At 36.8% G+C, this 26,459-nt stretch overlaps 1 protein-coding gene across 8 annotated transcripts in view; it reads right to left on the bottom strand.

The window, feature by feature from the left end:
* LOC5569098 (regulator of G-protein signaling loco) overlaps nucleotides 1-26,459 on the bottom strand; it is a 171,367-nt gene that overhangs the window by 62,591 nt on the left and 82,317 nt on the right. For 2 of the 8 annotated variants that reach the window (XM_021848794.1, XM_021848793.1), the window contains one exon: nucleotides 20,230-20,259. The exons of the other annotated variants lie outside the window; for them this stretch is intronic. In XM_021848794.1, coding sequence (XP_021704486.1) covers nucleotides 20,230-20,259 — 30 coding nt within the window. The remainder of the gene's footprint in view (nucleotides 1-20,229; nucleotides 20,260-26,459) is intronic. 8 annotated transcript variants of the gene reach the window in all.

Raw genomic sequence — 26,459 nt, 5'->3', positions numbered from 1 at the left:
ACAAATTCGACGAAAAGTCTGCTTTGTTCAAGCATGAGTAAATGTCCCACAGAGGTTTCACTTTTTAACACTGTGGTTGTTCCTATATGACGTTTCAGAAGGGACATGGAAAACAAAATAAACATAAAATTTGAGTTTGAACCTAAAGGTGTGACACAATCTCAAAAAACCGGAAAACATTTTTTTTTTTGACCAACGAGAAACATTTAAAAATTTAGTAAGCATGTGTTTCTGGCCTTAGCTTGAGCGATTGGTACTGAAATTGGAACAGGGCTTTAGGACCCTATCATTGACTGAGAGCTTTCTTCTTTGACAAAATTTGTTTTCATTACGAAATAATCCTCGCCGTATTCATTATGAAATAATCGGCTACTTGGAAATCGGACTCCGACACATTCAGTATGGCTTTGCTTTGTAGCCGTGAACTATATTATCAATGGAAGGAAGGTCCCCTGAGTTGCTAATTTCTGCTAATGAGTATAGAATTAAGTGTTGCAATACTTAACCTTAACGGTTCTAGATTAATGTTGAACATTAAACACAAACCACAGCTTTCAAGCAGTTCATGGCAAAAACTTAAGACACCTATTACTCTTAAACATTGTGAAAAATTACATCCGGTGGCGTCTTGTCTAGATCCAGTGCGCCTTTTGGAAAGTGTTGGCAACCACCACAAAACAATGCTGGAGCATGAATTTCCCACACATTCATCGTCACATCTTGTCACCGCAGCAAAAGAAGCATCAGCGCCACTGCTGCAGCGCCTTTTTCGCCGAGGCGCACAATTTGTTCCGGAAACTTTCCCAACGGCGCAGCTCTATGCTGCTAGTTAATTTAAGTTTGAACCTACTCGTCCCATTATCTAGCCACGGTTTTAATCCAATTCTTCCCCGCTCCGCCACATATACGATTACCCCCAGTCTACTCAATATCATCATCTAGCGATCCGAAATTTGATGGGATCTTTTACTTCGCTTTCCCTTCCTATAGGTAGAGCATTTCCAGCACAAAAGGCAAATCACAAAGCAGACGCAACATTTTCCAAATAAGTGGCTTCCAATATTCTTATCAAAAATTTTCTAAATTTATTAGACTAAAGCAGATTATATTATATATCCTATCAAAGATAAGGATTTTTTTTTTTGAAAATTTTTAACACAAGTATGGTTGCATTTGATTCAACTAATGGCTTAGAAGAAGTTTCAGTAAATAAATACGACTTTTAGAGATTAAAAATACACGGAGAGAAAAAAAAATCATAGTGAATCCACTTTAGATTATATGTAAAAAGCAGAATTTCTCAAAACCATACTCTTGGATTTTTTAAAATATTTTCTTTAGAAAGCTGAAACCTAGTCCTAAGTTTGGTTATATAGTCTAGGCTGTTCGAATGTTCACAAAGTCGACGTAATCGTCAAGGTGTCCAGAATGCATTTTTTCATTGATATGGAATTTCTACCTATTGATATAGTAGTTGGAACCTGCGACAGCGCTTATTTCTCGCTTAATTTATGATCTCGCTCTAAAATCCATTGGTAACCAAGTGTGTAGCTTGTTGGTTCTGAACAAATGGATAGATTTATACACTATTTCACTATGCTACGATGAAAAAGAAGATCACCGTCTATCAACCAGTGTTGGCAATTTTTATTTTGATTCATTAATTTGCTTAAAAACAACGAGTTACCAATGGCACTTAGGGCGAGATTATGAGATATGCGAGATATGTTCAACTTATCCAAACAAACACATTGTTTGTGTAGTGTTTGTTTGGATAGTTTAGCGTTTAAACCAGGTTGCATGACAATGCCCAAGAGTTCATCAAACTTACTGATTGGTCGCATAAAATGATGTACCGGGTACCACCGTTGGATTGACCACATCTGAATACTTTTTGATTTGCACATCGTTCAGATCAAAAATGGTTGAAACGTCATTTAGCTCATGGAACGTCGCGAAACCAAATGTAGAATCAAAACAAAACAGCGAAAGAGGTAACTAGAAACACGGTTCTAGGGTGACTAGAAGTTCAAATTAAAAATGAACCCCGTTGGTTTGCATGAGGTACCGTTCAAATTAGCGGGGGTACACGGTATGCGTTTGCAGATGATAAAAGAACGGAGTTAACAAAAACTCTCACCCAGTCAACTTTTGAATTTCAACTTCTCACAAATGCACAGATAATTTTACCGAAATTATTAACAGGTGCAAGAATGCAGCCAAGAACATAAAAATGCATTTTCCCAGCAATGATAGTGCTGGTGGTTACGTCAACCATGCAAACATAAGCAGTAGGATGGTTGAATGCTTAAACATATTTATTACGATGACTTATAAAACAGGTAAAACATTTTGACATATTTGATATGAAAAACAGAATGTACGTCAAATCTTCTAGCATGAATCCCTAATAATTTTTTTCAGTGTAGTAATCATTAATTGATCATCAGTGTATTTATTCATCAATTATTCCATTTCCCCCAGGCTCTTCTTCTGTGATAGGTTGACTGTAGAAAAATGTGAAATGTACAAATTTTTGTATTACACGTTAAATTAGACCCAGGCATTTGTAAGTTATAAAATAATACAATTTTTCAAACATTTTTTCATAAGTACACAAATATTTCAAAAGTCCTATACAATTTTCCTAATATATGTTTTATGGCCCAAGGTATAAGCCAAAAATAAAATCATTTTGATTTCCGTTTGAGCCTTATATTAACTCCTCTACCGGCAGCTTCATTTTTTACCGCAAGATAAAAATTCAAAACGCGATAACTTTTTTGTTTCTCGGTATTTTTGCACCATTTTTTCACAAGTTCTCAAAAAACTCTTCCAGTTTGAGGATCCGTGTCGAAATTGATGATTGGTGATCTAGTCAGTGTTGCTCAGACTCATTTTCCCGAAAATAACATTTTCCGAACTACGAAGCCACGAACTACTACAACCATGCTCTATCCTCCTAAGATAGAAAAGCAGATGGTTAAGCTTGAATACTGCACACAAAATCGATCAATTTTGATCCCAGAGAGCCACAATTCAAGTTTCGGTGAAATGAAATGAGTGAGTGAGTGAGTGCGAATCATTTCACCGAAACTTGAATTGCGGCCCACCGAGATTGAAACTGTCGGATCCCATGTGCAACACTCAAGCCCAACCACCTCCCCCTCCATCTCAGGAATACAACGCACAGTTATAACAGTTCATGGCTTCACAATTCGAATTTCGGGGAAATGAGTCTGGTCAACACTGGATCTAGTTTTAAAGATATTCCAATGTTCCTTGGGGGACCGACATTTTCCATACAAAATGTCTTAGGCGGCCATTTTGTTCTACGTTAACTTATCGAAAAAATAAAATATGGACTATACAATGCCATGTAATAAGGAGCTACTCTGAAAAAATTATACAAATTGGTTAAGAATTCTTAGAGATATCTGAAAATTACGATATGAGGTTTTTTGAAGTTTTCAAGATCTTTATTTGGCCAGCGTGGTACCAGCAACATAAATTCTCATTACTCAAAGATGGCTGCTCCAAATTGCTTCATTTTTTCACAACTTACTCTCATTAATGTATTGTTCCGAAGAGTGAATATCTAAATACGATAAAAATTCTGTAGCCTGAGATATATACGTGGGTTATGGTTAAGTGTCGGTCCCCCAATGAATTTCGGAATATCTCTGGATCCAGATAACCAATGATCAATATTGACACGGATTCTAAAACTAGAAGAGTTTTTTGAGAACTTGTGAAAAATGGCGTAAAAATACCGAGAAACAAACAAGTTATCGCGATTTGATTTTTTTCTTGCGGTAAAAAATGAAGCTGCCGGTAAAGGGGTTAATCAAATCGGTGAAAAAATCTGTGGGAAAAAAAAACCAAGGTAAAACTTGTCATATTTCATTAAATTTGTTGATAATATAACATTTTTAGGCAATTTCAACCATCTCTGTTGGATAACGTCTGTCCATAAAGGCACAACTGTCCCATATAGAAAAAGTAGGCATTGAGGAAATAGCACTGAATATTTGAAGTTTGGCTTCTCATACAAATATTCATAATTTTCTAGTATATGTTTATTTTGCAGCAACACAGATAACTAGTTTTGCCTATATCAGCAAAATATATAACCTTGAACACAATTCATACTTTGTTGTTGCTATATAGAGACGGTTAAGCCTTAATATTTCAATATCGGGCTGCATAATTTTCATATTTCAATTGTGCAATTTGTAATGAAATAAGCTAGAAAACTGTAAAAGAAACTTTTGCCTCACTAAACTCTATATTTTATTCTAAGCCTCGCAATAACTTGAGAACGGTTAGGTTAGGTAAGAATACAAAATTTAAGCAATTTGAAAAAAAAATGCGTAAGACCTGTTAGAACACTTAAATCAGAATTCCGATTTCAACTGTGAAAATCTCGGTTGAAGTTCGTTTGCTGACATCTTAACAAAAGTGACGTTTGATGTCAGCGGAACTCAAAGGTGCTGCTATAAACAAACTTGATTTTTTGCTGACATATCAGATAATTGTTAGTTGCTCATCGCACGGCAGTGCGAATCTCGGTGAAATAAAGAAAAATAGCAGAGCTCAACTAAGTGTGTCAAATATTTAGGGTATCACAGAAAGTATGGGCACGATTTTGATAACGAGAATCACAATATTTTTACAAACAAATGAATATTTTTTAAATGCTGCCTGTGGAAATTTTATTTGATAAAATAACCATTGGCGTAAATAGGGAGGGGCCAGGGGGGGGCCTGGCCCCCCCCCGAACCATGGACTTGGCCCCCCTGAAAAAATGGAGAAGAAATGATAGTACAGTTAAAACTAGTTTTTAGTATCAAACAAAGTACTAGGCGCATTAAATGCATTTTGAATATAAATTTATGGATGATCATTGTTTGACAGGGAAAAGCAATATGTAGTTTTAAAACGTCACATACTGCCATACTGTTTCCTTTTTGCCTTTCCCGATATTGAAATTCATTGAAGCATTTTTTAGAATTAGAAGAACCGGCTTGATCCATGTCTAGTGGTATTGTTAATTAGAAAACCAAAGTCATTTCATATTTAAAAACAAGTTGCGATATTTTGTGATCAATTATCTAGAACTAGGGTAAGTGTACCAGTTATGGACATAGTGGTTCCCTATTTCGCCATACGTAATTACTTTATTGTCTTCAAATTTTGAAAAATTTTGTGCGTTGTAGCAGCTAGTTTTAAGATATATCTTGATGTTAGAGCATTCAAAAAGATTTAAAATGTGAAAGTTATCAAAATAGCACATATGGCCAAATGGGGAACCACTATGGCCATAACTGGTACACTTTCCCTAATCGTTGTTACTGGGAAATGTTTGTGTATGAGAGTTATGGTAAAGTTCGTACAAAAACCACATTAAACCGTGTAAAATCGCAATTCTTTTTTTTAATGTTGACACCAATTTTCTGAAGTTTTTAGATTGTAAAAATAATAAGACCATGTTACTATTTGTTTCTGTAGAATAAACGTTAAACTTTATTCATACTGAAGATTGTTTGAAGACACGCTTTTAATTCTTCTATAATTGTTTATAATATGACCCTTTATTTTATTTATTGTTATTTTTTTTCTTGCGCCATTTTTTTGGCGTCTTACGTAATTTATATGGACATTACATCAATTCTTTTTGTGTGTCATTGTTAACGAGATTTTTAACCCTGGGCTAGTTCATTTCGAGACCAACAGCTTCACTTCCCTTCCAAATGAAGTCGCCACTATAATTTTTTGAGTCATAAGTGACTACCTCCAGAATGGGATTAGATCCCAGGCCCTCGACGTGTGTTCTACACCAGGTCCGTCACCACATCAATTCGGTTCAGAGATGTTTTTTTTTTCGTTATAAATATAAATGCATCCATGTAAAATTTCTGTAATTAGAAGACGTTGCGTTATTTGTAAGATAGATAAAACTTGTTTCTAGATTAATGATAAGATATCGAATGTTTAGGATTTCTAGCTCAAATCAAATCAAAGCCTTTAAATGCCATAGTGTTCAAGAAAGAGACTTTCACTACAAATATCATAAGAATCGATCGATATTTGGGAAAATAATGTCTATTTGTTGTTTTTTGACGTAAACATTATAATTTTTGATCAAACTTTCATTGCATGGAAACAAATAAGGATAAAAATCTTCTTTGATTTCTTATGTAAGGGCGTTTTTATGCATCATAAGGATGCTTTGAGGTGTATTAGTTACTACATAATTGTTTGGAATCAATTTTTGGCCCATAGTGTGGCAAAAGATCAAATCAGCGGGCCAAAAGTTCGACCCATATAATCTAGCAGATAAATTTACAAATTACCCCAAATCGAAATTTGCCTGATCGTGCGAAAAAAGTCACCAACATCTCATATTTTCACCTAGTTTTGCAAAAAACGTTTTTTTTTTGGGCTTTGGGCCATTTTTGATGGAAAATTAGAGTGTATTTATCTGTAAACATAAGTTTATATAAAGTATGTCTGTCGTAAAAGTGTCGAACCCCAGCGATGGGACAAAAGTTTGTTTAAGAGAATCAGCGAAATTATAGCAAACATGTTGAAGGTTCACTGTATGTTATTTATTTTCAACTTCTATTGTTTTTACAAAAATTTTGATTATACCACTAAGGACGAACTTTTGCTCTGCCTTACTATGATATGATATTAATAATCCATGAGCAAAATACCTTCCATCCTGTTTTCTTCAAACAACTGTTATCGTACGAATTTGCTGACGACAGCTTTATTTGAATACAAAGAAACTTCAATCTTTCAATATGATGGTAGCCAAGCAGCTTTAGGATTTAAAGTTTTTAACGCTAACAAAAAAAGGTATTATTCAATCCTATGTACATATTTTGGTTTCGAGAGGTTTAGAGAAATGAATCGTTTGCTACAGAAATGCTGAGCAACAATAATTCATATTTTAAAACTAGCGAGCATTTTTTTTTCAAAGGCTTGGATGACACATTTAAATTTTTATCTTGTTCAAATCGAATTGGAAAGGTAAATCCTGATTATAATCTGTTTTTAAATCCTTGTATTCTATTCGAGATCTATAAGATTGGATTGAATACGTCATCTTGGCAATATAAAACTAAAACATAGATTTTTAAATAAATTTTTACTTTTTTTTCATAAAAGTGACATTTGGTATCTAAGAAAGTTGATCAGTTTGGACGATTTTTAGATTTTGATCTACCTCTGTATGGAAGTGTGCCACTATAATCGATTCACAAATATTATCGAATGCTTGTTGTTAAGTTATCTAAATCCTTCACGACTTTTATCTCTCATGAGAAGGGGCCGTGGCCCCCCTCAAGTCTGATGGCTATTTACGCCCATGAAAATAACCTCTTACATTGAAATTTTGGATTTTAGATATCAATTCTTTTCTAGCCAGCACAGACTCTAGTTTTGTGTTTTGTTTATACTCACCTAGTAATGAATGTTTTTTATCAAAATCCTTCGATCTGGTGGGTTCAAGTACAAATGTCTAAGATGTTCCACAAGAATTTTTGTTAAAAATTCTATTTGGCTTTGCTAGAAAACATTTGACAAAACGGTAAAATTCAAGAGAAAATATACTCGTTTTTCTCTCCACATAGGACAATTTCACGAAGCTCTTCAGGTGTTTTCAATATAAATAAAAATAATTCATTTCAAATTTATTTATGTCAAATATCTATACTTTAGGACAGGCTACAAAAAATTTAGACTTTTCGTTTTTTAACGTCGCATAATGACTTGCTTTTGACCCTTTTAAAAATCTACCACAGCTGAAATCAGAGTTTTAGTTTCTATTCAAATTTCATAATTTAGTTTGAAATTTTTCCTTAAAAATAAGTGATAGTCTGGTCATTTATTGAATCGGCAATGATCAATATATTTTTCATATTTTTATTGTACCTACTTTATGACCTAGCACAAATTTCGTACAACAAAGTCGCTGATATATGGTCATGTGTACAAAACTGATAAGAGGAGCTTCTACAAATGTAACACCATCAACAAACAGGTAGCGCAAAAAGTCGCTCAAAAATTCAAAATCTGCTCTTGATAAGTACAAGAATAAAATGTGTGAAAATCCGATTTTTATCTGCACTAGTTTCGAAACGGTAGTATGATAAAGTCCTGCCCAAACTTTCTGGGACAATCAATAATTTACTATTTCGATCTGTTTGTACATCATTAAAAATTTAAAAAAAAAATCATATGTTTACATGTTTTACATGTTTTGATTATCCAAGGCTATTGTGCATCCGAGTAATCGCTGCAACGTCGCTCAACTGTCGCGTCGCTGGACTGTTGAGCGCTTTGTAGTTTAGTGCTCCAGCGACGCATTGAAATAGCCTGTTTCGCTCGAGCACTAACATGAAAAGGTCGCCAGTGACCAGCGTCGTTTTGGTCGCGCGAAATAGTTGAGCGAAGTTAGTGTTCGTTCTTGATTATGTCTGCAGTGACAATATGTGGCCAAACTTAGTTCTAGACTTCAGCTTTTTCAAGAACCTAATGTGAATTCACTATGGTTTTTTCTTTAATTGCTTTTTTTTTCTAATAGTCTTATTAATAATTTATAACTTACATCTTTTTTATCCAATGCACCGTAATTGTGTTCTGAGTTTTAAAATTATGAAAATCATTTCCCTCGATAGTCAATGTAAAATTTTGTTTACATGAAAATAGATAGTCTACAAATACCATTTTTATTTGCGTCTTGAGCTGGAAACGCTCTATAGTGACTCGCTAGGCTAGCTTGCAGTCACTGGCAGGTAGGTACTACCAAACCAGAGGAAAACCTTCACACGGTCGTCAGGTTTTCCTCACTCATTTCTTACTCGGCGTTAACTGTTGCTGATGCTGTTGCTGCTGCTTTCAAGGTTGTCGATCAAATTATGTTAATTTTTCAATTTTATCATCATTCTCTCATAACCCGAAACGACCCTCGTCGCCGGTGCACCGGCCTCTGAGATTTCCAGCAGATTTTGGAAATCCGTGCTCGCCTTTCCTCTTCTTCACATATACGTGTTTTTTTTTCTCAGCTGATATTTTCTGTGCGCTTTAATCAAACAGATAGGCTATCAACCGCCGGTGATTTCGATTCCATTTTTACTATCCGTTTCGTAATAATCAAAACATTAATGGTTTCACTTATTCGCCTCCTCTTCATTCAATTTGGTTGCTACTTTTCGACATGTTGTACATTGGTGGTTTTACGGTTTTACACTTGGTAGCTCTACGAAATGCTTGCGGAACACGCACATCAACGGCATGCTTACGGCCAGAGGCCCATGGATGTTGCAAAAAAACTACTGTTGCTTCAAACACTGCTACTTGGAACACGATCGCGATGCTCGCAATGATGGCCCAATTTTAGAATAATAACGTTGAACAATCTAAACGCACCAAAATCAACAAAGCCACTCCTCGCCAGAACACAATCAGCGAGAGCTACTCTCGGTCAGTTTCCAAGATTCGTTAACTCTTCCTTCAATTCCACGAGCAAAAAAAAACTAATCGTACACTTCAAACGGCCAAAAAATGATCACATCGTTTAAGATTTCTAAATAGCAGCGACAACGGAACACAACACTTCTCCAAAGTCACAAAACAACGATACAATGGATGGTCAACAAACTTTATCCAACGAAACGCGAGCAACTGGACAGGTTGTCCCAATCGTCCAAAAACGAGAAACTCCCGCGAGAGCCCCAATAACATCGAACCGACCGACCGTCAAGGTTTCTAACGCAAAACTAAATCCCATCCATGGTCGTGATCGCATTCAAACTGCCCCGCACATTCATTCCATAAGAAATCACACACTCTCTTGTCGTCGTGCTTGCGCTGCAATCTCTTACTCAGTTCATTCAGCAGCGCACTTCATGAGTTGCACAAGCTTTTTCGGTTTCGGTTCGGCGAGGAAATTCATTCCTTGTGCTTTTGCTTGGCTACCACCAACCAACAGTTAGTAGTTTAGATTAAGGTTCAAATTTCCGTCATTCTATGACTTCCATGTGTTTGTGAAGCATTATTATAGTGTTAGTTTTATCTTTATATTATGCCTTCGTGGTGGTACGATTTTATGTAAACATATTATGCAAAACCACAAATACACTTGCCTCACGATTATGCTAATGGTGGGAAGTATTGTAATCAATTTTTTTAGTAAAATTAAATATAAAACAATTCATATCTGTTTTATTCTATTTCATTTATTAATGGAAGTGGGGGGGTACCGTTATTTGTATTTGCAATCTTCCAAAAAATACGCTTTAAAAATTCAACTTTTAACAAATACTTCATTTTCAATGATTTTTTGGATGAGAATGTTTTCGAAGAAATCTTTAATATGCTCTTCCACCTTTTCTTCGAAAAATGTTGCATCCAGGGCGCACTCCTTCACCAAGTAATCATCAATATTGTTGCTATTGACGAAGCACACTACAGCTTTCGCTGCCTCACACACGTGCAGCGAAACTTGTACTTCACAAAATGTTTTACGATCAAGTTTGATGTCATTTTCGATTAATTTACATCCTAGTTTAGCAGCGTTTTCTTTTAGAGGTCCCTTGATCGCCTTTTTCTTCACAATCATTATTGTTTCTCCATCATCCGAAACTCCTGAAAAATAGATCTTTCATTTGGTATACAATATATCCAATATCAAATTGTTGTTGAATACCGTCTGGAATACAGCAAATATAATTATGGCAGTTATCAACGAACATTTTACTGCCACTGATTTTGTACCCGAATTTTCCATTGATAGCTTCAGTGATTGGACCGATAATAGATCTGTTTTGTTTGATGAAATTCCATGTATTGGTTGTTAACAATATATTATCACATTTTTGTTGCAATGTTTTTTTCGTCGATCCAACTACCTCAGCAACAAATTTCGGTAAAATTCTGCCTTTCGCATATTCTTCCATTTCTGGCAAACTCACATTGTTCCGAAGCTTTTCGTTAGATTGCGCGGTCATCTAAAATGTAGGATATATATCAATCAATATCAATAAATATTATTTAAAAAGTTAGAAAAAGTTAAACTTGGATAAAATATAAACCAGAAATACGTGCCATATATTTTTGTTTAGCTGCTGGAATTTCTTCTTCAACGTCAATTTTACGAGAAGCCACAGCGACAGCGGTTTCGCCATAGTCTCGCTCAATCTCGCTGATGTTGATAGGCTTCCTGTTAAAATCAGGTCGCTTTTTCGATACCAATGTGGCTGCTTTCAGACGTTTTTGCTCTTCGGCAAATTTGAAAATAAGCTTTGGAGGGTCAGATCCAATAAACTTTTTCATCGATGTTGAGTGCCACGTGTATCCTTCGTTATGTTGTAGAGTTGTTATCATAACTCTCCGTTGATAAGAACCACGACTAGTGAAGTTCAATCTTTTCCCAGCATTGTATTTACACAAACGACAGAAGACGTTCTCAGAGCTGTAATAAAACAATAATCAAAATCAGTTTGCAATGAATAATACGTTTGCTCACGTGTTACTCGTCTTGTTGTGATTCAGAAACTCTGCCTTAGCCGCAACCGTTTCTACCACCCCTTGAATTTTGGACAACACTCCATATTTTTGGAGCAAGTCGATGTGCCATTCATTTTCATTTGACAAATGCGAACAGAAATAATCACGACATTTTCGATGATCATTGAAGACATGTGCTGGTTCTTCTTCTTCTTTCTGGCGTTACGTCCCAACTGGGACAAAGCCTGCTTCTCAGATTAGTGTTCTTATGAGCACTTCCACAATTATTAACTGAGAGCTTTCTTTGCCGATTGACCATTTTTGCATGTGTATATCGTGTGGCAGGTACGATGATACTCTATGCCCTGGGAATCGAGAAAATTTCCTTTACGAAAAGATCCTCGACCAGCGGGATTCGAACCCACGACCCTCAGCATGGTCATGCTGAATAGCTGCGCGTTTACCGCTACGGCTATCTGGGCCCCCATGTGCTGGTACATTTCTTATATCATGCCTTAGCCCTTCTACGTCATAACCTCCAGTTGCTTCTGCGCAATGAACTATAGCAGCTCGAACTCCACGCGTAATGCGTGCTATGTTTGCAGACACCAAAGCAGCTACATCTTTGGGGCATTTGATCTAATAAAAAAATTGTAATTTTTCTTTTATATGAAATGATATTAAACAAAACTTACATCCCGTAGTTTCTTTCCCATATTTTTACAAATATGGTTGCAGCATAATTGATGTTCTATAGATGGACCGTATTTAATAGAGTTTTTGATCCGCGCTACAGTTGTAGAGTCTCCATCGGTTATAAGTGTGGTTATCCATACTCCTTTTCTTTCCAATTCTTCAAATCCTTTAATCATTATATCCGGCTCCATGCCCCCAGATGAGCCGACATAATTGCGATAACACTTATGGGGACCTTTGACGTTACTTAGCCTGGAATTTCTGGTGCATACAGAACATCTCTTGTTGCGACATCCCACGTAAATTATTTTTCCTGTTTTCTCTCCTACTATAACCCCACAACCGGATGCAGAACTATATCTGGCTCCATAGCTTCGAGTGGCCCAGCTGCCATCCAACGAAGCTTTGATTTTTGCAATTTGATCGGGTGACGAATTCTGGTCGTTGACTTTATATTCTTCAAAATAGGTAGCTTTTTCAACTTCAATGGCTTTATCGGTTGATTCATCGACTGCTTCTTGGAGTGTGGTATCCATTTCCATTTCATCCAGCGAAAATGTTTTCACTGGCATAAATGGTACATCGCAAAAGCTTAGTAATTGCTTGGTTTGCGTATACGTGCCTCCTGAACATAACGTTCCCCATACAATACTTTTCCGCAATTTCGGTCGCTGCGAGGGCTCCTCGGTTCTTATCTTAAACATTGTCTCACAGCTGTCACACTTGAACCACATAGTTGAAATCATGGATTGATAGTACTCCTGATCAAGGCAAAGAACTCCATTACATATTTTGGAATGATGGGCTTGAGCTCGCACAATACATTTCATAACATAGTTGAACTCAACAATTCTACGTCCTTCAATATCATTCCAATTGTCATTCTTTTCTTCGCAGTATTGATGAGTATCAACTGCCATTACTTTTGTTTTCAAGATTTCGTCATTCGTTGGTAAGCTTGATAACGATGAATTCACATCAAACGCTTTATCGGTCTTACGTTTTTTAGCTAGATGCATTAATTGAATGTTACTTTCTTGTGGGATTACCTTAAAAATTGAATAAAAAACGCCTAAGAATCTTTGAATAGATAAATACTGTATACACATACTGTGCGTTCATCAGCGATACAATCTTCAGTAAAATGAGACATGTTTGCTGCTTCTGCTTGTGTAAACACACGTTCTAGAAACGTAAAACTTATAGAAAATACATAACATTCATCAATATAAATAATACCAGATCTATGCTCGACAACAGACGGAATGAGTTGTATTGGGTACTTTTCCAGTGTTCGATGTTTAAATTCAAGTATTGATTCCGTGAAGTATGCATTGTTTTCGGTTTCACATGTTTTTGGTTCATTCGATTGAGCTTCTATCTGAGAGTGTGACTTACTCTCAGGTGTATCTTGAATGAAAGAAAAATAAAATAATATTATACATTGAAGTTTTGTTCGAAAACCTGCACATTGCGCACCAGATACACAAAAATTAGCTAAAGTTTAAATGCTACCCAACTAACATTTAGTGCAAATGTTGCAAACATTCTCGAAGCATTCTTTATACGAGTAAATGCGCTGTACATACGAACAAAAGCTTCTATGCGAACTTTTTACCATCAGTCTGGCGAATCTACTCAGCTATTTCAAAAGCAGTGTTGGTAGCTCTTATGTATACACTGAAATGAATTTTATTGTAGAAACTACTGAATCCATGGTAGCATTAAGAACTGCACCAACGATTTTCAACCGACTACATTAATCTGTTAACTCTACCAAAACATAGTCAACATCACTACATAAAAAAATTTCTTCTGTTAATTTTACCAGAGTTGTAGTATTTATGACTAGAAATATTCTAGATTTGAGAAGTTTAGCGTCTTACTTTTGACCACACTGTGTTGTACGGTGGGTGTCACGGATTAAAATACAATGCTTTGTAGTGGATGCTACTATGGACATAGTCAAATTTACTGCACTGCTCAGTGATTTACACCAGATTTCAGTAAACTTAACAGATTTTTGTAGTCGGTTGAAAATCGTTGGTGCAGTTCTTAATTCTACCATGAATTCGGTAGATTATACAAGAAAATTTGTTTGCGTGTACTGATAATTGCTTTGTTTCGACCGTTATAGGACAAGTAGTTGCATAGCATCTGCGGAAGGCACTTTTTCAATCATTTCGCAACTACACGTTTATAAACTTGCCTGTATTAATGTATTATTTAATATGATTTTCAAGTTGTTCACAGCTTCCGAAATTCAATTCATAAGTATCTGAATTTAATATTCCCAAAGCTACATACAATTAAGTACCTGCCAACGCTTGGGATCGAACTCACGATCTCTGCATCCACAAGTCTTGACGCGGTCCTTGCTGACAAACATCGTTTTCTTCTACATCGAAAACGAGTCATGTAATATTTCAAAATTATGTTATTAGATGTTATAATCATGCTTATACCACTACATCAGCCTGTTTTTACATCAAAAAGACTGTGTAGTGACGTATTGTTATTATATAGCTTTCTACTGTAAGTGCGCTGTATAACAAACAACAAAGCGCTTCTTCTTTATATATTGAGCAGCATAACCAAACATATTGCATAGTAGCAGCCGGATTAATGATAGCGACTTTTATTTTACAACATTAGGTACAGCTTACTCGTCACCTCATTGACTATTTTGTTTTGACTCTGCGTCCAGTCTCACTTCACTGTGTTCCACGATCTAAATGACGTATGAATCAACCATTTTTAATTTGAAAGATGTACACATTAGCGGGGGTTATTTACAGTTGTCAGATTAAAAGCAGTCAAAAAAACGGGGTTACACGGGATAGGAACGTGTAATTTAATATTATATTTCATTTAAGTTTAAACGAAACGATTTCTTGCATAAAGCATTGTTACATGCAATTCGGTGTAACATATTTTAACAGTGTATATCTATTGGCTTACCTGTACCATTGCTCAAGTTCGGTGTACCAGATATTGTATCTGGAACAGAGCCGGTTTCTCCTAAGCTGTCGGCTTGTCTACTATCGTGCAATTCTGTAGACGGAGAACAAGGAGCAAACGCATCATCATACGACCAATTTACACTATCGTCAAACGCTGTACTCGGTATAGATAAATCACGAAGAAAAGATGCCGTATCTTCATTAAATGATGGCCATACATCTTCACAGTGAGACAGCTCACATGGTTTACGCATAGAATTAATTTCTGCAATATCACTATCTTCATCAGATGCATAAGCACTGAGTTCCGATCCGGAATCTGATACGGTGGAGCATACTGAACAGTACTCCCAGAAATCACTCACAAATTCACTTTCTGTTGCCGGCAACAACTCAACACGATGTCCACATCCATCACTCGTGTTTTCTGAATCCCAGTCTTCACGCTGATAATCTTCTTCTGTAACTTCCGCACTATTGCAATCATCATAAGCACTACAGTTTGCTTGCTTTTTCTGCGCTTCACGTTTGATGGCAGCTATTTGAGCCTTAGTTTTACGCGGCATCTTTAGGTACAACCGATCGGTTTCAGTCACGAAAACACTCTATCAACAAGTCATGCGAGATGTAGAACCAGCGATGCTTCAAAACGTAAACAAAAAACATATGATCGAACATATGGTGTTTTCGTTGTCAGTGCTGCCATACATACTGGTTCAAAAAATCTTGCAAAACGAAAGTTACAGAAACTTTGAACCGAAATCGATTTAGCATTGAATATTTGTCGAATTTTGTATCTATCTGCAAATGGTTCTTATAAATGAATGCTTTACATACGATTGACTTAAATAATACAACATTCAATAAATTTTATATCGAATTTATAAAGAGTAGATTTGGCAATACTGGTCAATGATTGCTATGCGCATACTAGCACGCATGGATATAATTACACAACAAAGCAATGTGTTGGTCTAGCAGCAGTTATGTTTTGATTACAGCTGGTAGAATCGTTGAGTGCATATACAAAAGTTCAGTTTATTTCTAAATTAATCAAAAATTAGTGATAACCGTGCTATTTTTGAATTCTGTGAAAGTATACCTTGACAGTGAAATGTGCCACACGATGATTTTTTGTGCGCGAGTGAGGAATTGAGCTATCCAAAGTTTGAGTTGCTTGGGGGAGTTTTCGCAAGCCGTGCAAGGTACATCAGTAGTAGTGATGAATGGTGAGAAGGTTGTTTCATTTTAAAATCCAGTATTTTCTTATGTTTTATGATATTTCTGTCTTTAAAAGGTAAGTGGTGATGAAAAAGTGTTGTAATTATTGCTTGATATAATTCGAAATGAAATATTTTTTGATTTTCCTGTCGTAAAATGCTTTCAATCTTGGCGATTACTGCGTTTCTGCCATTTTGATACCCGTCATTGATTGATGATGATGACTGTTTAGGACGATGGAGGTGTGTTTCCTCTTAACAACCAAAACAGGGAGATATGAACGAGAAAGGAAATGAACATTGGTCGCATGGGAAAAGAGCGTAAAGCTTGTGTGACTGGAATGAATTTCGAGTATCAATAACATTGAGAGTGTGAACTAAAATTAAGAGTTGAAAACAAAATTTGTTAATTTAAAACGAAAGGTTCATTGCGATTTCGGTAATTGTAGTAGATTCGCGGACTTATTTGAACCAGTTGCATTCACACGCAGTGGCGTAGCTAGGGTTTTTGGGGCCCGGTGCGGAGTCAAATTCGAGGGCCCTTCAAAAAAGTGGTGTGTGCCAATTGACAAGTCAATTTATCAAAATATTAAGAGCCCATTCACTAATTTCATAACGCTTAAGGGGGTGGGTATCCTGATGATGTTATAACTCATACAAAATTTGGAAAACATTCTTACAAAATGTGGTACGAGGAGTGGGTGTCGAAAATGACAATTTTAAGCGTTATGAAATTTGTAAATAAACCCTAATATACTATCAATCAACATAAAGATTTGTGATTGAAAATTATGGACTTTGTGTTCATCTATTGTTGAAGTCGATTTTATTTTTCATTAAGTAATCTAAATGTCATTGAAGGCTGATAGCGGTCAAATGTCTTGTGAGACATGAAGGGATTGAACGTTTCAATAAGGATTAAAGTAATCTGACCAGAAATTTCTCAAAGCGTGTTGCCAAAAGTTTCTGTGGAATTCAATGATTTTCTTCATCAATTTCATCAGAATATAATTCAGTTTTTTTGCTTAAAATTTCCTTCAGCTTTTTTAGGAGTAGCGTTTCTTTCGCAGACTTCCAAAGGAATTCATGACTTTATCTAGCTTGAGGAATTCAACCAGTATTTTTTTTCCAATGATACCCTCAGAATGTTGTTTCTAATGACACCCTTAAAAATATCCCAAAGAAGTCCTCAAAGTTATCATACAAGATTTCTATAGGAATTTGCCCAAAAAGATGCCAAGGAAATTTTTCATAAATTATTGGAAAAATTTCATAATAAAAATCCGGAAGTTATTTCTAAACGAAATCCTGATCATTGATGAAATGTATGATAAATCAGTGATGCATTTGAACGCGTTCAGTTCGCGTTCCAGTTCAATTTGTTGAACGGAGTGATCAAGTAGGCTTACTCATTGTTCAGTTCAAAAATTTGAACGCTAGTGAGCAAAAAACTGAACGCAGATTGTACTGCCAGCATTCAGGGCATCTTACCGCGCTAAAGTCGTTCAAAAGGTACTCAAAGCAAGACATAATATATTTATTTCAAACTTAATTCGTTTCACTATTGATTCAGGAAATCTTTTCTTGGTAAAAACCTAAATCTATGCTTTGATTACCATTGCAGTGCATTGCGATCTGAACGGGGCGTTCGAGAGCAGCTGTGGGCTCCGGCTCGGGAGATCACTGTTTACTGCGTTCTCGAGCAAAATTTGAACTTGCTCCGTTCAGTTTTGGCTCGCGTTCAGTTCAAAATGCATCACTGTGATAAATTCTCACAAGAGAGAAGTTTTTCGAAAATCTCTAGATCTCTTCTGGATTCTTGAGAAAGTTTTAGAGAAAAAATAATGAGTTTCCAGAAAAAATAATGAAATAGATATTGGAAAATTTCTATAATTTAAATTTTCTAGAGGAAATCGCTAGAAAATCTCGAGTGGAACTATCGGAGGAACTGTAGGAAAAATAATGTAGTATTTTGTGATTTTAAACAATACCTAAATGTGGAATGTACTTTGAATCATTAAATCTTTATAACACTCAAAATTTTTGGAAAAAATCATGAAGATTCCCTGGTTGAATTTTTTGTGAAATTTCTGAAAACTTTCTTATAAACTTGTGTAATAATCCCTGAAAGGATTTATGTCTATTTCTGAGATAATCTATTAAGAAAGTTTTGAAAGATTTGATCTAAAAACAACTAGAAGTGTTTCTAATAAAAAATGTCATGAAAGTTTTTCAAGGAATTCCTCTGTAATTTTTCCATATGATTTTTACACGAATTTCTTCAATGTATTCTAGCATTTTTTTAATTTTTCTGGAAAACGTAATTTACGTAGAAATATTTTCTAGATAACTTAGTGTTATTTGTAGAAATCGGTACAAGAATTTCTGAAGGAACCTTTCTAGGAAATCCTCTCGGATTTCTGGGAAAGTTTTTGATGTTATTCCGTTATTAGACTTCTAGAGTAAATATGAAGGAACTCCACTAGGCATATATTGAGATTTCATTGAATAGGCTATTCATAAAACCCTTTAGGAAATTTCTAATATGTGTTTCTTGAGTTCCTAAACTTTCACGAAAGATTTAAACAAATTCTTAAAAAAAAGGAAGATGAAAAGAAGTCTTAAACGAATGCAACGGTGAATGAATTGTGAAAATCCGTGAACCCGTTCTCAAGCTATTTCGTGACATACAAACATCATTCAATTTTTATGTATATAGATTTTCAACACCAAATCATGGGAGAACTGCCAGATTTATATCTTTATAACAATTTCTGAAAAGATCCTGGGAGAAGTTTTCGTACCTATTCATGAAGAAATTTCTAAATTAATCTATGAACTTGTGGAGCAAAAGCTCAGTGATATCGGGAACCTCAAGAATTTACATCAAGATTCATTGCAATGCAAAAATGAACTTTACCACGAAGATCTGTTAGAAAGTACATACGCATACGCTACTTTTAAACAATATACTGGATGATATAGGAACCCTTTCCCGTTACCAATTCAGGCCCCCTCAAAACCTGATTTTCCTTGCTTCTATACATATTAGTTTGCTAAAAACCTAATTTTGTATGATATGAGAAATTTTCACCACGATGCGGAGACCCCTAAGAACTCGGGGCCCGGTGCGGACCGCCATTACGGTTATATGGGCCTCCCAAACATAAATTTGTCATACTCGAATACCATTTCCGTTACTAAGATTAAAAAAAAAAATAATATGAGGAATCGGCATCATTCGAGAAGTCATAATACATGTTTTATTATGTATAAGTAAAACGACATTTTATCGCTGACGAATTATAACTTGTGATAGCAATCGCAATTTTGAGACCTGCTCAGATAGGGCTCCAGGAGTTCCTTCAGGAAAATCTCCAGAGATTCCTTCAAGATTTCTTCTCAAAATATTTCAAAGACTTTTCCAGAGATTTATCCAGGAATTCGCTCGAGATTTTATCAGAAATTCCTCCAACATAATCTCCACCATAATCTCTATAGTGATTTTTCACTATGAATCTTGCAAGAGATTCCTCCAGGAATACCTTCTGTTCGCCATGATACGTTTCAGATCGGTTCCGATAGGGCTTCAGGAATACCTTAGCGATTCCTCCAGGAGTTCCTCTAGTCATTCGACAAGGAATTCCTCCAAGAATTCCTGCAAGATAATATATACCGGGATTTCTTTAAAGATTTCACAAGGAGTTCTTGCATGAATGTCTTCAGTGATTTCTTCATAGGTTCATCCGATAAAATTTTCACTGGTATTCTTCCAAAAAAACGAGCTAAAAACATGTATGTCCATCATTTAAAAATACTCCCACATTACTTACATCATCGTCCGCCAAAGTATGTTCACTCACCTGAAATGAAAAGAAGAAAAGAAAAAGATTAGTCAACAGTCGATAGCAGTTGAATGTTACCAAATTATGAATTCACATCATAAACGATTGAAGGAACAACTCATTTGCAATAAATTTTACAAAAGGGTACTTAATCGATAGAAAGAAAACAAGGCAAAAAAACTGCGCAACGCAGAGGGCTCTCCAAGCGGCAGTTTTGAATCACCTGGTTCGGTCTCCCTGTTCATCCGCCGTACAAGTGTGGCCCGCACTTTAAAACCCCAACGAACGGCTGTGTAAACAGCGAGCGGACTTGTTTTCAAATGTGCGTTGGTTCCACTAAAGACTAAAGCCAACCAACCAAGCCAAGTTTCGGCATTCGGTTGCCATGTGCGGCTTCGAAAGCTTAATCATATTGGGAAAAGTCGAAAGGGAAAAACGATATAAACACTTTTGCCAAATTACTGCGTAAAGCGATAGGCTCTTAAAGTGCGTCTCGTAGTTATATGAACGGAGTAAAAGTAATAAATAAGGTTGACAAATTATAAAAACGCCAAAAGTCGATATATCAATCACCAATAAATTAATGAATGAATGAATGAAATGCTTTGTTTATTTGGAGCTTTTCAAAATTCCTTATCACCATAATTTGCATTGCCAGCAAAAATCACACATTTCCATGATTATCCCAGAAATCTGTTATGGGATCATCATCAATCGTTTGTTCAATTAGTATAGCATAGCATAGACTGGCTACAATGGTTGCTACTCCGTGATTAATCGGAACTGGTAATAATCACAGTTTGATCCAAATAAATAAATGATGAGACTTTCCGTTTATTCTTGAAGTTCACATTTTAGCAGATCTCACATTATTGATCAATAATGGCGCCGGCCAAGTTCTCGCAATCAGTTAAGATGGGAAAGGAATGTTAGTGTGTAATGATTATTGCTTAAAGAGATCGAGAATACATCTGTATCTTCACAAGCACCACGGAACGGGTGTTTATTAGTGAAGTAAGAAAAGATCTGGGAGTCACCTATGGTCGGTGATGCGAACTATGGATAAGGAGGAAAATACGACTTTGAAACTAGTTCTACATTTTTGTCTCGAGATGAAAAGTTATTGGTAAAAGATTAAAAAGATACGTCATCCTTCATAATGTTGAACTATTTTAAGTTATTTCAAGTAAATACGAAAAGAGAGATGTGTGTGTATATTAAAATTATGTAAAACAGAAGTACAGTGACTCCACGCAGTTGAATCACCCACAATTTATGAATCAGCTGACTTCAAAAGATAAAATTATTATCAAACTTGTCACAAAACATCACAGAATTATTTTTAAACATAGTTTCTAATCAGTAAAAATATTTCTGTGATGTTTTGTGACAAGTTTGATAATAATTTTATCTTTTGAAGTCAGCTGATTCATAAATTGTGGGTGATTCAACTGCGTGGGGTGACTGTAATGCCAACATTTGTAGCGACGAACCTTCCATAGTTTGTTAGAAAATTACATAAAAGTTACGCTGCCATGAAAAAATATGTTATCATAAGCATGGAATGAGCTCACAAGTTGGGAATTCATCCTCGAATACGAATATCTTTTCGAACTCGCAATTCTTCACTGCGTCGGTTTGTTCATTTATTGACAAACTAAAAGTTACTCGAATTTTGAGTTGATCTTTTTTTTCATCATTTAACACCCCATTTTATGGTAGCTGCTAATCGTATGAATAGGGGGAAAACCAGTGATATGTAGAAAATTGGATTTATACTAAGTATCTGGCGTTTTTATCAGAACCTGGTAAATGTTTACAAGTATAGTTTTACATGGCAATTATAGAGCGGTATCACCGCACACATTAAGGTTCACTTTTTCTGATTCGTAAGATGCGAAACACCGACACCACTTTGCTCAATTTATTTTCTTGTTTTCATCTTAATGCGTTCTTGAGAACCATCGGAAGAACAAAAGAATTTATGTTACCATAGTGGGATGTGAGTGTTTTATGCAGTTGCTTCACCACTTTTTCAAGGCACTTTTAAAAGCCGAAGACCGGCGAGATTGGGCACATAAATATGATACGCACTGAAAGCGTGGATATTAGAGGCAATTACACTGTTTATAATGAAGCAAACCGTATCACTAGCGATAAAAACGCACAGTCAGAAATTCGCATATACGAGTGTACCTCGAATCCAATGCACAGGGCATAGAGTGGTTTGGCCATAGATAAAAAGTCAGCCGACTAGCGAAAGCAAATTTCGACAACAAATGAGCACGTGCTTTTTACGATGCATCGGAGATTGTACTTGTGTATATTAATCAGCCAAAAAAGTTTATTTTTATTAATATGCATGTGATTTTATGAACAAACAACAAACACAACTTATCTTGTACAATTTAATTCATTCCTTGAATTTCAACCATGTAGATAAGCAATCATAATAAAATATTTGACTCTTTATCTATTAGAATTTATCTATCAAACCATAAATATAGAATCCAAGCATAAGACTTAAGAACGATGGTCTGGTGTAAATAGCAAAAAGACAACCGAATTTCAAACAGCTTAGTTTCATCGAATTATAAAAAGCTGATTCTATACAGTTCAATTACGGAGCCATCCGTAAACAATGTGTCGACTGATCAATAAATCATTCGCTTGTCTTTTCCCCCATATGGTAATTATGGGGAATATCTGACCATGAATTCAATGAATGAATAATTATCGGCGGCAATCATAGAGGTAGGTACCTTTTGAGCTATGCAATTGCTCCACGCGAGAAGGCCGCGCATCAATTTTGCCTAACCAATTTGATGCCGACTGGAGTTTTGACAGAAGGTGACAATTTGGTTGTTAACAACGACTGTGTTTATAGAATGAAATTCTGATGAAAAACGTAGAAAATTTACCTACTCATGTTTTAGGCTGTTAAGCATGATTTGTTTAAGACAATTGCTAGTGTGTGATTAATCAAAGATCACCTTGGAATTTTTTTTCGCAGTTCAATGTTTGTTGGACAATTCTTGTTACTCTTCTTTATTTCGACGTCTTCTTTGGTTGGAAAAGTATTTTGTCTTATGTCGAATGTTGCGAAATTAATGTACCAAAATCTACAGAGAAACATTAAACATTTACCTAAATTTAGAAATTGATAGAGCTGATGATTTTTCGTTGATTAATATTGGCACTGCAAAGTAAACGGAAATAGGATTGGAAAAGATGCAACAAGATGTGAAGAATATGAGAAACGGTTCAACAATGATGTATGATTTTTTGTCTAGTGAGGTGCATGAGCGACCACTGACTTACAACTTACTTTTGGTGGCGCTACGTCCTTCAAGACATGACCTGCGCCAACAAACTCGGTCCATGGCTGCTAGCCTCCAGCTTCTCGATCGCCTCACACTTCCAAGATCCTGCTCAACTTGGTCAAACCACCTAGCTCGTTGCACTCCTCTTCGTCCTGTACTGGCCGGATTCGAGATGAAAACTGTTTTTGCGGGATTGTTGTACGGCATTCTCACTACGTGCCCCACCCATCGTACCCTTCCAGCTATGGCGAGTTTCTGGATACTGGGCTCACCGTAGAGTTGTGCAAGCTCGTGATTCATCCTTATCCTCCATACGCCGTTCTCACATACTCCACCAAAGATCGTCCTAAGCACACGTCGGTCAAAAACTCCTAGCGCTTGTAGGTCCTCTTCGAGCGTTGTCCATGTTTCATGCCCGCAGAGGACTACCGGTCTTACCAGCGTCTTGTACATGGTACACCTAGTACGGAAGTGAAGTTTACCAGACCGCAAGGTCTTGTGGAGTCCGCAGTAAGCGCGACTTCCGGCAATAATACGTCTTCGAATTTTTCTGCTACAGTTGTTATCCGACGTTAGCAATGATCCGAGGTAGACAAATTCGTCTACCATCTCGAACTCAACTCCGTCGATCATCACGCGTCTGTCAATGCGAGCTCTATCGCGCTCGGTTCCTCCAGCCAACAGATATTTCGTCTTCGACGTATTTACCTTCAATCCAACCCGTTCTGCTTCACGTTTCAGCCTGGTATACTGTTCAGCAACCACCTGGAACGTTCCTACGACTATGTCCACGCCGTCAGCGAAACAGATGAATATATAGAAGATCGTGCCCGCATGTTAAAGCCCGCCTGTTTCATAACACCTTTAGCGCAATATTGAACAGGAGGCAGGAAAGACCATCGCCTTGTCGAAGTCCTTTGCGTTTTTCAAATGGGTCCGATAACGCATCCGATAACTTCACACTACACTACACTATCCATCGTTGCCTACTACTCAGTTTCCCAGAAAAACATTCTCATCCATAATGTTCCATAGATCTTCACGGTCGATGATACTAGGTGGCCGTTTTAAAATCGATGAATAAGTGGCGCGTAGGAACTTCGCGACATAAAGATTTGGTTTGTTGTCGATCGCCCGTCTACGAAACCGGCTTGATAACTTCCCACAAATCTGCTTGCTAACGGCGGAAAATGATCTGGGACAGCACGTTATAGGCTGCATAAAGAATAGTGATCGCTCGAAAGTTTTCACATATTAACTTATCACCCTTTTTGTATATTGGGTATACTACTTCCTCTACTCCGGTAGCTGTTTTGTATCCCAGATCCTGGCTATCAATTGGTGCAGACAAATAGCCAACCTGCCCGGGCCAATATTAATAAGTTCCGCTCCAATACCAGCTTTCTACAGCTGCTTTGTTGTTCTTGAGCTGTTGCATAGTATCCTTAACTTCACCTATTGTGGGACTTGGCACGTCTCCCTCATCCGCCGTACTGATGAAGCCATTCCTTCAAGGGATCTTCATCCTCTGCACCATTCAGGTGTTCATCAGAGTGCTGCTTCCACCTTTCAATCACCTCATTTTCGTCCGTCATGATACCTCCATCCTTATCTCGACTCATTTCGGCTCGCGGAACAAAGCCTTTGCGAGATGAATTGAGTTTCTTGTAGAACTTACGCGTTTCTTGAGAACGATAAAGCTGCTCCATCTCTTCGAACTACAACTCTTGGAGGCGGCGCTTTTTATCCCGGAATATATGGGTTTGCTGTCTTCGCTTCTGTTTGTATCGCCTTGCTGCAGCATAATCGCCCGCCCTGCATTCTTCTTTTCCAAAACCGTCTGACACTACTCGTCGAACCAACCGTTCCGTCGATTTCCTTCCACCAACCCAATGGCACCTTCCGCTGCGTTGTTAGTGGCTGCTTTGACACTACTCCAGCAGTCCTCAAATGGGGTTTCGGTGAGCTCTTCCTCATCCGCCAGCACTGCTTCAAGGCTTTGAGCGTAAACAGTTGCATCTTCGGGTAGCTCGAGTCGTTTTAGATTGTAGCGTGACGGGCATCGGTACCGAATGTTGGCCACAACGGAAAGTCTTTAACGCATTTTAACCATCACACGGTAGTGTTCCAAATTAATATTTGCGCCGCGATAAATTCTGACGTCAATAATGTCCGAGAAGTGTCTTCCATCAATCAAAACATGGTCAATTTGCGATTCAGTCTGTTGGGGTGATCTCCAGGTGTACTGATATTGGAGACTGTGCTGGAAGTAGGTAATGCGTATGGCCATGTTTTTGGAGGCGGCGAAATCAATCAGGCCGTTTTCGTTCGTAAGCTGGTGAGTAAACTTCCCTATAATCGGTCTGAATTCCTCCTCCTGGCCAACATGAGCGTTGAGATCTCCGATAACGATTTTGACATCATGGCTTGGGCAACTGTCGTATTCACATTCCAGCTACGCGTAGAAAGCATCCTTGCCGGAGAATTTACTGACTAACAAGTGAAAAAAATATTGACTCTATCTATAGTTTAATACCTACATAACCAGTTCCGTGGTGTGAACAGTTTCAGATCATCATATAGTACCATTACTCGAGAACCCAAAATTTGAGTTTTTATCTATATCTAATTATACACCATGATCGCAAACTTCGGGATTTCTCAAATAAATCATATAGGGGTTCCTCCAGAGATTTCTCCAGGAATTCCTTTAGTTATTTCTCCGGGGATTCCTCTTAGACAACACTCATAAGACGTGACGTGAGACAGAACACAACACGTATTGTTCTTGCAACGGTAATACCGTGGTAAAAACATTGAGTGCTGTGCACTGTCTCACGTCGCGTCTTATAAAAGTTGTCGAGATTCTTACGTTACAAACCAAAAAAATGAGTG

This window comes from Aedes aegypti, chromosome 3 (assembly GCF_002204515.2).
Source record: "Aedes aegypti strain LVP_AGWG chromosome 3, AaegL5.0 Primary Assembly, whole genome shotgun sequence".
NCBI lineage: Eukaryota > Metazoa > Arthropoda > Insecta > Diptera > Culicidae > Aedes > Aedes aegypti.
Note: the sequence above shows the minus strand (reverse complement) of the source record. Positions and strands in the feature narration are given on the sequence as shown.